Raw genomic sequence first — 13,649 nt, 5'->3', positions numbered from 1 at the left:
GTTCTGGAGATGGAGGGTGGTGATGGCCACTGAGCTATCCATTCCACAACAGTCATAACAGCTAACTTCATATGTACTTTACCTCCATAAACAAATAATGCATCATTCAATGAACAAAAACAAGAAATGCTGCAAGACGACGCATGATCGTCAAATGAATGGCCCAAGAAATCAGGTGGGGTAGCAATCAGTGTAAGGCAGATTTGTCTGGGAAGGACTCTCAAGGAAGCAGAACTTCAGGCAATTCTCAAGGATTTGGGTAGTACCTGGAGTGGCAGAAAAGAAGAGCACACCTAGGAAGGGGGTCACTATTTAAGGGGAAATAGCTGAGCAGCTCAGAGATGGGAAAGCTAGAAGCAAGGCACACGGACAGTAGCCAGAGTTGTTTTTTTTTTTTAAAGATTTTATTTATTTGAGAGAGAGCATGAGAGAGAGAGAGAGAGAGAGAGCACGAGAGGGGGGAGGGTCAGAGGGAGAAGCAGACTCCCTGCCGAGCAGGGAGCCCGATGCGGGACTCGATCCTGGGACTCCAGGATCATGACCTGAGCCGAAGGCAGTCGTCCAACCGACTGAGCCACCCAGGCGCCCGGTAACCAGAGTGATTTTAAACACTCACACGAACTCAGAATGCCGAGTGGTCTCGTGCTTAAATGTCTCACCTTGTTTTCTTGATCTCCTGGTTCGGCAGCTTCATCTCTGGAGACAAATTTATCTATACTGCTGTCAGAGGGCTGCCTGCTGTGGCCCATACTTTTCAATAAATGTGCTTGCCGCAGGGCTTCAAAATCAGAGAAATCGAGATGGAGTGACAAGTTTCCAATCAAAAAAAAAAAAAAAAAACCAATATTCTTATTTATACAAAGTCCATATGGAACTACAGGATTTAGATCAAGAACAAGGACAGTCATTCCTCAACTGACCTTCCTCATTTGCTATTTACAACTCAGAAAACAAAGATACCCAAAGATTTCTCCTTGGAAGCTAAGGTAAAATTGAGATGTCAGGGTTGAAAACAAGACCATCCCACAGCACACTGCTTAAGTCTGCGTACCAACTGAAGAGCTTCGGAAAGCATCCGCGTCTTCATCCGGAAGAATGCCCGTGGCTTCCTCATCCTCGTCGGGTGGCTGTCCGATCTGCATCCCCGAATGCTGGCTGTCGGCACCATCTAACACCTGCACGGTTCAAGAGGGGCTGGTGAGGGCTCTGAAGGGACATCACCGAGGGACAGGCTCTCCGACACAGAAAGGCAAAGGCAAAGCCAGAAATCACATGGACCACATCTCACATACTCTCACGTACTCACACAAAGGTCATTTCCTGAAATGCACGGAGATGCATGCACGTCAATGATCAAGCTTCACTGATCACACATTGCTATTACGTTACAAAGAGCTTTACGACTATAAAAATGCCAAAGAAATTCCAACCTGAAAATTTCTCTTTGTGATATTAAAAAAAAAAAAAATCTAAACAAAAATCTTTATCTTCACAAGCAAGTTTTACAGTAAGTCAACAATGAGGAAAATCTTTTAGAAAAACACAACACTACACTAGGTTAGCTTCTAAACTGCTAGAACTAAATCAACTCAGCTTTGGACACAATATATCATATACCTGGCCATAAACTTGGATTATGATTCCATATTGCAAAACTTTTCACATTCACTTGAAATCTCATGTAATTTACTTGAAAAACTGAGTGATGGAACCTCAATACACTACCAGTAACTGAAATAAATTCTGTATCATTTTTAAAAAGTCATTCCAAATCCTTAGAGTTCAATAAAAAACATCAAGCCGCATGTTCAAAATCAACCAAGAAAGGAATGATTTCCTCCACTCTCCCAATCAGTTTACCCAAAAAACCTTACCTCAGTTAAAAATATATATTAAAATGAAAAATTTTACCATAATAAAAGCAATACTTTTTGAATATTTTACTACACCCCACGCAGAATCAAAAAACACTTTATATGTATCATCCCCCTTACAGTGCAAGTACTGCTACCCTCACGTGTGGATAAGAAAACGGAGGCAAAGAGAGACACAAGCGCTCCAGGCTACACAGCTGGGAAATGGCCAAGCCAAAATTCTCATCCAGGTGGCTCCCAGCAGCAGTCCCTCAGCCATCACACTGGGCTGTCTCATGAGGAAATTCCCTATCCCCTTCACTTGTTTCTTTTTCTCTATGGCACTCATCACCATCTGACTATATATTTGTTTACTTATTGATTGATTACTGGTTTATTATCTGCCCCCCCCACACATATGCACACACTCCAGAATAGGGGTAGTTAAGCCATGGCCTAATGGCCAAACCTGGCTCACCACCTGTTTTTGTAAATAAAGTTTTACTGGAAAGCTAGTTCATTTACACATAGTCAATGGCTGCTTTCACACCACAGGGGCAGAGGAGCATGCGCCAGAGGCTGTGTGGCTTAGAAAGCCACAGATCTTTGCTGTCCAGCCCAACAGGGAAGGAGTCTCATGACTCCAACTCTAGAACATTAGCTTCATGTGAGCAGTTTTGTACATTGTGCCCTCTACTTCATCCCCAGCTTATGAACAATCCCTGGAACTTAAAAGATGCTCAATACACTTGTTCAGCAAATAATTAATGATTACCTAACAGACATGGAAGCATCCCATAAACCAGAAAAGAACTCCACCAATGTGGGTATTACCAAGGGAAGATGTTCACTCTCTACAGGCCAGAGAGACCTGCAGAGGCCCCATTCCCAGCACTGTTACCCAGTGAACAACGGGGTGATTTCAAAAGACCAAAAAAGTTTTCAGAGTTTCCTATGGCCTTTCATTCCTATTTCTAACAAATCCACCAGAAATCATCCATTGTGAAGAGGCAAGATCCCCCATGGAAGCTGGTGCAATAAACACACAGCAGAATCCCCCCCCCCCAACTTAAGCCAGCACCCTCCCCAACCTTCTCTTCCCCTGTGTGCCGGCTAGTTTGTTCATGCTTTCCTCACTGAAAATCCCCTCCCACTATTCCAATTACGGGTCCTACCCTTCTCCAGGTCTTCTAGTTAAAAACCCCAACCGTGAGCCCACTTCTCCACGTGAGGAGGTATAAATCCACGTGGCCATCGGAAACTGAATCCACATGACAACCGCTCAACAGGGACACACAAGTGTTTTATCTCATGATTTGTCATTCAATGCTTCTGCATTCATCCACATAAAAAAACCCAAAAACCAAACCAAACCAAAACAAAAACGTTCTTAACAAAATCTATTCAATGGTAACAGAACACTTAATAGTACGAATTGTTTTTTAAAAAAACGGAGTGTTAAATTCTCTATCACTTTTACCAAACTTGGTGATTAGACCATCCTTAAGGAGCTTCTTGTCCACTAGCTCAGAGACCAGAAATACTTAAATCCATGCTCTATAAGACGGGATATGTTGTAGGTTTTGAAAAGCCAAAAAAAAATGTTAAATACACAATATTAATTTTTTAATTGCAATGCATTAAGACCACAGATCTGTTAATAAATAGGCTCCTTACGGATTTTTTAAATGATTTAATCTATGCCCAACCAAGTTCTTAAAGAATCTAAAATGCATTCAATTTTAGCAAAGTTCATATCATCAACTAACCTAATTTCTGCCCTCCATGTTCAACACAAATGACACTCGGCCATTGCCTTCAGGGAGGGTCTCAGATGGGGTTGACCTCCCCATTAATGACCTGAGCTGGTGACCTCTGCTCTCTTATTAGTGAGTCAGATGGGAAGAGGGAAATGAGCAGGAGGGTCTAGGTCTGCGCCTGCAGGTGAGAGCCCTCCCCACCCACTTACAATTTCAGAACTGTCTGAAGGGGTCACAGCCGAATCAGGCCCCTCGGTGGTGGTCTGGGAGCTGTCGCTGACTGGGGAGGAGGCCTGGGTGCCATCGTTCAGGTCCATGGCCGGGTCGGACGGGACGGCACTGATCTGGCTGGAGCTGTGGCTCAGGATGTCCTCCTCATCCCCATCGGTGGCAGCACTCGCCAGGTCACAGCCGGTCAGATCCACCGAGTCTGGCTGCAGCGTGTGCTGTGACCGGGGCTGCTCGGTGATGATGTCGTGGCCCACAGAGTCGGTGGCTGAACTGGCAGAGCCAGGAGTGGAGACCCCGGAAGAGGCAGCCAGCTCGCCACCAATCTCACCCTTGACTGAGGCTGAAGACAAAGAAACACTCATTCCTCAAAGGGCCAGGAAAACTTTCAACAGGGGTCAAATGCTTAAAAAATACCCCAAAATTCACTGTCACCAAATGTTTTAACTGGAAAAAAATCATGAAATACAGTGAAAATATGAACTACTAAATTTCAAAAGCAAGACAAGAGTGCATCCTTCAAATATTACTGAAATTGCTTTTTACTGCATTCTTGACTCACCTTTTACTCTATTACCATGTCACAGTCATAAAATAAGGATTATCAGTAGATATTTTTTAAATGCTATATATATGAATATTCTCAAATGGTATTCCACTGTAAAAATTGAAGTATGCTCGGTAACAATACCACTTCAAGTCCTTGAGCAATGGCTCCAGCTTCAGCTTGGAGCAGCACAGAAAGATTCTGCGATCCACAGGCAGCCGGGTCAGGCACAAGCCCGGTCGGGTGCACTCGTTCAGAAGGCCATGCTCAGAAACGACAGAAAGTCACCATCTCTCTGATGTGGGCTTTCCTTCTCCCCAGACCCTGTTCAAGACCTCTAAGCTGCCGGTCCTACCCTCCTGTCGGGCAAATTTGCAGCATGTTTTCCTAGTTTGGTTTTTAAATTCTCATTTAAAAAAGCCACACACTACATAAAAATCACTACAAGAAGATCTACACCAAGGTGTTAGCAGTCTCGCCTAGAGACCACTGGGTCAGTGAGCACTTGAGCTTTATAATGTTGTTGAGAGCTGTAATTTTGTTTTTCTTTTTTTACTTCTATAATTTAAAAAAAAAATGTTTTATAAAAGTGAATAAATAATCACCACCAGAATTATTCATTCTCCTTCCCAAATACTTTAGTCTTATTTTCAGTTGTCTAAAAATATTCTTTTGGATAGGATTATACAGTCCAAACCACTCTCATTTAATCCAATTATTAGCATATTAATCAATACTTCTCTCGCATAAAGTGAATAAAAAATCTGTAAAGAAATGTAAATTTCTGGGGCGCCTGAGTGGCTCAGTCGGTGAAGCGTCTGCCTTCAGCTCAGGTCATGATCCCAGGGTCCTGGGATCGAGCCCCACATTGGGCTCTCTGCTCAGTGGGGAATCTACTTCTCCCTCTCCCTCTCCCTGCTGCTCCCCCTGCTTGTATTCTCTCTGTCAAATAAATAAATTAAATCTTAAAAAAAGAAAAGAAAAGAAAAGAAATGTAAATTTCTTTCAAGTTAAGCTATCCACAGACAATTTTTAACCCCATTTTCCCCTCATAACCCATGTAATTCATGAGACACTTATCTACCACCCCCTACTACATAAGAAGACTTACGCTCAGGGAGCATAAACCTAATTTTAAAAGAGCCTAAGTCAAGGAAAAGAGCAAATATTTGATGCAAGAAAACACACACACACACACACACACACACACACACGTTTCAAAGTAAATGTTCTAAAAAGAGTGAGAATTAGCCACCATTTGAGCAAGCTGGCTTCACTGCTGTCCCCAGGGGCACAGTCCCTCATAAGGGGCAGGAGAGGGGCAGGGAAGGGGCCAGAAAAAAGGGAGGGGGCACCACTGCCCCTCCCTGAGAGCTACCTGTGAAGGCGGGGCTGCTGCCCTCCGACCTGGACTCGGAGTCATCCTCCAAGGCCGCTGCTTCTCCGAAGAGCACTTTCCCTACGAAATGATGTAGCAAGAATCCTTAAGCTTGCTATAGGAAGGACTTCAAAAATCAAACAGATGCACATTCTAAGTGGAAAATCACAAGCACATTTAATTCACTCTCTCATACGGTAAATATAAAGTATTTTTATACCCCTAGTGTGCTAGTGTGCAAAGAATGCCAAGGTATTATATTTAGATATTATTAAAATCAATAAACCTATACAGCACAAAGTTAAAAGCAATGATTCTCAAACTATAACACCAAGTATTTTAATAATTAATAAGTATTTACTGACTTAGATCTGTATTAATGTTGGATAATTTATATTACTATTTGATCTTAAAGATTGTAAGCTATGGCTAGAACCAATTCTATTAGCCCTTAGGACAGTCACATCGTATTTTCGATGGCAATCAGAGTGTACACCTAACTGCTGGGCACCTGAAACTAATGTAACACTGCATGCTAGCCAACCAGAATCAAAATAAAAACTTAAAAAGAGAAAGAGTTCATACACAGAACTGTCACCCTACAGGTCACTTCTACTCTGTTCTCCTTTAAGCTGCCAGACTCTATGGCAATAATCAGAACTGAGCACTGTATGATCTGGGAAGATGGAGTAATAGTTCATCTTTTACAGAGTTGTAAAAATATATTTTACAGTTCTTGGTTTCCAAATTATATCAATTTATGTTATATTGATAAGAAAAAAGGAAAAGTCTTAACATGATTTAATTGGACTAATTATATCATGACAGTTATCATTATGGTTACTTTACACGTAAAGGTCACTAAATGACACTCTAGAAATAATTATTGGCCATTTCCAATGTCTAACTTCACTACTTTCCAAGGAATAGGTCATAGGTGTGACAACTTCCAGAAATCTATACTGATGTGACATTAAAGGGGGAAAAAAGGCAAAGAAAAAGCAAAGGAAACCCAAAATCTAGATAAAATTAACACAGCAAGTTGGCTTATCTAAGTAACAGGGTCGTCCCTTACAGAACAAGTGGCTGGCCCTGAGAAAGCAAGTAAAATCCACCCTGCGCGTGAGGGGTTAATGAGAGCAGTCTCTGTCCTCAGAATCAGGATTTGCCCCCCTGTTCCAAGGAGCCCCCCTCAAGAGGTGCAAGGTCCCAGCTGCCACCAAAAGGGCCACCAGGCCACCACACCAGTCCCTGCCCTCATCCCACATCCAACATCAACTCTGCTGTTCTCTCACAGATCTGCAAGATCTCACGTGAAGAGAAAAAGGACTTTTGCAACTATAACAAAAAAAAGCTTAAAAGTGCAGCTCTCGATGCAAAAGGAAAACAAAACAAAAAAAACCACTAAAAACACAAAAAAGATATTGAGGACATACCAGCTTCCTACCCAGAAGGAACAGCTCATCTCAACGGTGGACCGCCCAGGAAGGCGGCTAAGCAACAAGGCACCTCAGTCATGGTCCCTTCCTGCTTCAGGAACAGAAAGACCGACTTTGCCTGGAAGCCGGTGGCCTTCAAACAACCTCAGTGTTTCACCAAAATCTCACACTTGATTAAAATTCTACACTATGAAGGCTCAAATATGATGGATTCTAGGTTCTAGGAAATGTTTACTTAACCCAGGCAAGGCCAGAATATTAGTCCTGTTAAGATTCCATTCAATACTGCGAGTAATACTAGGCATTAGGCTCCCAAACCCTCAACTCATGACACAAAAAAATATTCTTATGTTGTATATCGATTATACCTCAATAAATTCTTAAAAAGATTCATCTTTTAAGATTTCAAAATAGAAAATGACAGCAATTCTTTCCTATGGAAATCCAGACCGGAAAAGAAAACAATTGGTGGGGTGAAAAAGTGTTCATGTGTCCTAAAACTATCCAATTAGAGATCAGAAACCCTTTAATAAAAATAAATTGTTATCAGAATGTTCTGGCATGTGCATAGCTAAATATGGCTGAAAAATTATCATCATCCCAAATTAACCAAATAATTAACCAAACATCATTCCTGACTAATGTTACACAGAATTCATAGGAAAGGTTAAGTTACCTTTACAAAACATAACACAGTCTCTAAGGCAAGGAGCAGGCAAACTAGGGCAGCCCTATTTCTGGAAATGCAGTTTCAGGGGAAGGAAGCCACAGCCGTGAGCTGAGCATGACCCGTGGCTGCCTTCTGCCACAAGACAGCCGAATAGAGAGGAGGCAGGAAGGCCCACAAGGCTAAAATAGGCCCTTTACAGAAAAAGTTTGCTGACCCCTGACCTAAAGCATTAGAAATTTCTGTCAAAGTCATTTTGATTCACAAGCAATTTTTAAAAACCGCCCTACAGAACCATTCCGGCCCCCAGCTACATTTATACATACAATCGCTCCGTGGAGAAGAGGTATGGGCACAGTTGACAGCATTACAGAAATACAGAAAAAGCAGTGAGACTCAACATGAGACTCTGATTTCTGAAATAATCACCTTTTTGTTTTCTTGAAAGGACAGGGCTGCATGAAGAACCCCCTCCAGCTGTAAATCACAGAAAATGACAGATGAAAGTAAGGTAACAAGCAGCTAAAATGCAGAAGACATTTGCAAATCTTCAAAAAGCGTGATTCAACTTTAAAACTACAGAGTGTGTGAACAAACGTATTTCCACAGGTGGTGCTTAAACACCACACTGCAACACCTGAATCCTGACACACGAGAATCACACCAACACCCAATACACAGTTCTAAAGACACGGCCTAAAATGTCACAGAAGCTCAAATAACGGGCATTTAAAAAGTCAAATTAAAAAACGTTAGAAATCTCAAATTGCTTGGTCAACTACTAATCAAATATAAATTTTCCTTGTAAACAATCATTAGTCATTAGTATTTCCAGCAAGCATTTGTGTGGCATGCATTCCACAGAGAAAAGGGTTCTGGAGTACACAAGACGTGGACAGGCACACCCTCATTTTCTGCTCGTGGCTCAGGCAAACATTCATGTTCAAACGAGGCAGCAGCGACATCTCTAGGTCGCCAATGCCGCTGAGTAAAGGCCATGCTGTACTAAATCAGCTCAGGGGAGGCCTGTGGTCCACAGAGGCCCCAGAAGCCTCCTCTGGGCCAAAGCCAGCTCTAAAGGCCATGCTTCAGGGATCCCACTTACTCCAGTTCTCAAGGGACTGGAGGAAAACCAGTGGTCAGGCGGCAGGGCAGCACCCTGTGGAGGGATGAGGGCCCAGTCCCCAAAAGCATAAAGAAGAGCAGTGGCGGGGGAGAGGAGGGGGTGTCCTAGAGTCAGTGAGGACAGCAAAAAAGGGCCTCAGGGGCAGAAAGGAACTCTAAAATCCCCAGAGGACCTGAAGATCACATCTCTGGCCCAGCAGCACGAGGGTCCTGCAAATACTTTCCCTCAAATTTTCGTTTCACGATGGACGAGATACCACGGGGAGGTGGCCAGGTCAGAGTGGAGAAGCCAGCTTCAGAGGCAGGCCTCATGTTGTCACCTAACCTCGCCACCCTCCCGTCCTCCCGCCTACAGACTGGGTGTCTGAGGAGCTGAGCCGCGCCCTGCGCGGCGCAGTGGCGGCCCTGGGTTCCACGAGGGAGCCAGCGTGGCACAGGGTCCCGCAGCAGGGAACGCACCTAGCAGCTCCACGATGCTGCCGCTACGGCTCCGGCAGCCGGGCTGGCGGTGTGCGGCAGTGAGCGGCCCGCCGCCCGGCGTGCTCAGGGCCTGCAGGAGCTCGGGTGGCGGCGTCCTGAACAGCTGCTGCAGGAGCTCCAGCGCACCGGTCACAGCATTGTGGTCTTGGTGCTGAGTGTAGTGCAAGGTCAGCTCATAAACCTGGAAGCAGAGGTACGAGCGTTATCGCCATGGTTTTTAAAACGTGTCCGGGGATTCATGGTTTTCGTGTTTGAGTCTTATGTTAGCAAAATCTGTGCCTCAATTTCTGCCTCGAGAAATGTCTCCATCATGACTTCCGTGATGTTTTCCAAGTGCCTGCGACTTCGTCCGCTGTGAGGTGAATTCCTTACAAATAAGGACAGCACTCCCACAAGCGCAGCAGCATGCTAATCAAGACCATCGTCTGCCTAACTGGTGATGAGGAAACGGAGAATAAGGCTCCCATACCTGGCGAGTACAGCTGGTCTCCTACACAGAGTGTAAGAAACACTGCCCTGAGCACCACGGAAAAAGTTTCCCAACATAGCAAAAAGGCATTGGGTCAAATTTTACTGGTGCTTGTAATACTATATTACGTTATATGAACACACTGGATGCACTCTTTTTCCTTGTATTTTTTTTATTTTATTTTTATTTTTTTAAAGATTCTATTTACTTATTTGAGAGAGAGAGAGAGAGAGAGAGAGGGAGAGAGAGAGAGAGAGAGGGAGAGAGAGAGAGAGGGAGAGAGGGAGAGTGGGCAGAAGGGACAGAAAGAAAGGGAGAAGCAGAATCCCTGCTAAGCAGGGAGCCCAACACGGGCTCGATCCCAGGACCCCAGGATCATAACCTGAGCTGAAGGCAGACGCTTAACTGATTGAGCCACCCAGGTGCCCCATTTTTTTTTTTTTTTCATAATCTCTACACCCAGCATGGGGCTGGAACTCATGACTCTGAGATCAAGAGTCACGGGCTCTTCAGACTGAGACTGAGCCAGCGGGGCGCCCCTCTTTTTCCATTTCGGTAGCATTGCCCAATAAAGTACTAAGCACCCAGTTAGATTTGAATTTCAGATAAATAATTTTGCAGCCTAACTATGTCCTGTGCAATCTCAGGCATACCTGCACCACAAAATTACTCATGATTTCTCTGCAATTCAAATTTAACTGACACCCTGTATGTTTATTTGGTAAGTTGGGCAGCCCTACCTTTAATATCATAAAAGTAATATATGTGTAAAAAAAAAAAAAGAACAGTCTAGAAGGGTATAAAAAAAAAGTGAAAGTCTCTGAGGCAGCTTCTTTGAATCGTTGACGCCTCGTTCTTCTGAGGGTAGCCCCTATCAGAACAGGAGCTGCAGGTCTGCAAACCACAGTCCATGGCCAAATCTGGCCCAACACCTTTTCTGTACAGTTTTCTTGGAGCGCAACCACCTCTGTGGATCGTCTGTGGCTGCTTTTCTGCTCTGCTGGTGCAGCTCAACAGCTGGCCCACTACAGAAACAAGGCTGCTGTGCCCTTCTCTGGTCTTGCACCAGCACGCCTGCTAACCTACGAGAAGCCCCGAGCCCTTCACAGGACCCACACCAGCACCCGTCTGCACACGTGTGCTCACATGCTGCATGCGCCCTCATGCTCACTCCTCAGATTGGGTAAAGGCTGTAGTCTGTCTGTAAAACTTCCCCCAACTCCCTGTGTCTGGTCAAATCCCACTCACCCATCAGCATCAGCTCGTACTTCTCCAGTATGCCTCCCTGACCTTGATCAGACAGGGGATCCCCGCTTTGTGCCCCTACAGCACCCCCCACCCACCACCTTACCACACCATCTAGTGATTGCTTGCTTGCTTATCCCAATAGACCAATGGTCTCCAAAATTTCCTGACTAAGCAGGCTTTTTCTTAAAACATCAGAAGAAAATTCTGAGTATGTAATCCTAATACTTATGTATTTATTTTAAAATATTATAGGGGTGCCTGGATGGCTTAGTCGGTTAGGCATCTGCCTTCAGCTGAGGTCGTGATCCTGGGGTCCTGGGATCGAGCCCTGAGTCAGGCTCCCTGCTCAGCGAGGAGCCTGCTTCTCCCTCTGCCCCTCCTCCACCCCTGTGCGTGTTCTCTCTCTCTCTCTCTCGCTCACACTCTCTCTCAAATAAAATCTTTTTAAAAAACGTTATATAAGTACTACAGAACTCAGATATCATGTACATTATAAAATGTACACTAAATCTGACAAGACTCTAGCTTGTTACCAATTTATAGGAAATATAGAGACAAAGAAATATGTTAATTTACACAATGCGATGGCAAGTAATACATCCGACAGCCAGGAATTCCACAGGACAACCTGTTTCTCCAACAAATGAACTCCAGGGGCCCCCGGGTGGCTCAGATGGTTAAGCGTCTGCCTTCGGCTCAGGTCATGATGCCAGGGTCCTGGAATCGAGCCCCATATGGGGCTCCTCACTCAGCAGGGAGCCTGCTTCTCCCTCTGCCTCCACCCCTAACTCATGCTCTCTCTCTCTCTCTCTCTCTGTATCTCTGTGTCTCAAATAAATAAATAAAATCTTAAAAAAAAATGAACTCCAATCTTATTTGCATACTGATTCCAAAAGAGGAAACACCTGACAGAGGGTGAGAGGGTATTTGATGTGCAGAAAATGTTCCTTTTTTTCAGATGTGACAAGGGGCGCCTGGGTGGCTCAGTGGGTTAAGCATCTGCCCTCGGCTCGGGTCATGATCCTGGGGTCCCTGGCCTGCTTCTCCCTCTGTCTCTGCCTCTGTCTCTGTTTCTCATGAATAAATAAATAAAATCTTTAAAAAAAAAAAAAAAAAGATGGTGCTCGTAAATGCTAAAAAGCCAGCTCTCCAGGAAAAAATATGTTTATAAAAAAAAAAAAAGATGCGACAATGCCATTGTCATCAAGGTTTAAAAACAAAGATGAGTTCTCACCTACAGGGATACATAGCAGAATGCTTACAGATAAATTAATACGACTGGGATTTGCTCCAAAATAATACAAAAAGAGAGAAGTGGGATTATAAGTGAACCATAATTGGCCCTGAGTTGACAATTATTAACACAGGTGATAATTACTGAAGGCAGCTTACAATGCTATTCTGTCTACTGCTGTATGTCTGGAAATCTCCATAATAAAAAGTAAAACAGACAGACAAGGTAAGGATGAGATAACCTATTTTTTAAATGTATTATTACCACTAGACCACCTGTCTTACTCACTAAAACATCCAGTAATGTTTTTTGTGAGGGCACTATCATTCAGTGCCCTATCTCATGAGAATGCTATTGCTTGTATTCCGGGGGACAGCTGAAGGGCACCTGGTTGGAGCAGAGAACGGTCACCCCCAGAGATTCTTAGAGCCCACTCCTGCTTGGTTACCCCCCATCCACCCACAATCCCGGGGCCTCACCACGCACCAGGAAGGATTCTAAGCACTTTGCAAGTATTACCTGACTCAATGCTTAAATAATTAAATCATCTTCAATTCATGATTTCTATGTAAGAATTATTTTAAGCCACTTACAATCTTGTACCCTACAAAATTTAGGCAAAGGACACAACTCCTAAGTCCCCTTGACTGAAATACCTATGAACTACAATGTCGCCCATATAGAAAACAGAGCCAAGGCAGCCCTCTCAGGACCCCAGATTGTTGTCTCAACTCCTGTATGTGCCAAGTGGCATGTGACTTATAGAAAGGGTAAGGGCTTTGGCAGCATCCAGTACATTCAATATGGGAAAACCCTAACATTTTAAGCCAAGTTCACAAAATCCAATTGCTTAAAATGTAGCTGTACTGTTTCAAGGTTGAGAAAGTAATCTGGACGAGCAAGCTGCAAAGAAATGAAGTCCATCACTGAAGTCAGATGCAGATCACACTGTATTAGAATGTATACGGGGTTTCTCTGGATTGGAAAGAGAAGCTTTGACATACCGTTCCTATACTCCAACGGACTGTGTCCCTAACTCCCTGGTGTATACCCTAGTGTACCAGACCACAGGTTCCAGGGGCAGACACGATACCCAAAATGATCACCAATGTATCCCCAGCACCTGTCCTGGTGCCCAGCACACAGTGGGTGCTCAATAAATACTTACTGAATAGAGGAACCCATCTCTTGAGTCCTGGTTTTACAAACAGGGTAAGATTA

At 44.0% G+C, this 13,649-nt stretch overlaps 1 protein-coding gene across 4 annotated transcripts in view; it reads right to left on the bottom strand.

The window, feature by feature from the left end:
* The window catches only part of HTT (huntingtin), a 136,443-nt gene that overhangs the window by 87,403 nt on the left and 35,391 nt on the right, over positions 1-13,649 (bottom strand). For 3 of the 4 annotated variants that reach the window (XR_003520794.2, XM_027598952.2, XM_027598954.2), the window contains exons 9-14: positions 9,457-9,658; positions 8,302-8,349; positions 5,767-5,847; positions 3,823-4,184; positions 1,052-1,175; positions 660-778 (exon numbers count right to left, since the gene is read on the bottom strand). Coding sequence is in view for 3 of the 4 variants with exons in the window: in XM_027598952.2 (XP_027454753.1) it covers positions 660-778; positions 1,052-1,175; positions 3,823-4,184; positions 5,767-5,847; positions 8,302-8,349; positions 9,457-9,658 (936 nt within the window). In the remaining variant the exon portion in view is untranslated. The remainder of the gene's footprint in view (positions 1-659; positions 779-1,051; positions 1,176-3,822; positions 4,185-5,766; positions 5,848-8,301; positions 8,350-9,456; positions 9,659-13,649) is intronic. The other variant, XM_027598953.2, reaches the window with a different exon arrangement.

The sequence above is a fragment of the Zalophus californianus genome, chromosome 2 (genome assembly GCF_009762305.2).
Source record: "Zalophus californianus isolate mZalCal1 chromosome 2, mZalCal1.pri.v2, whole genome shotgun sequence".
In the NCBI taxonomy this organism is placed as follows: domain Eukaryota; kingdom Metazoa; phylum Chordata; class Mammalia; order Carnivora; family Otariidae; genus Zalophus; species Zalophus californianus.
This window is presented reverse-complemented; position numbering and strand designations above follow the sequence as displayed.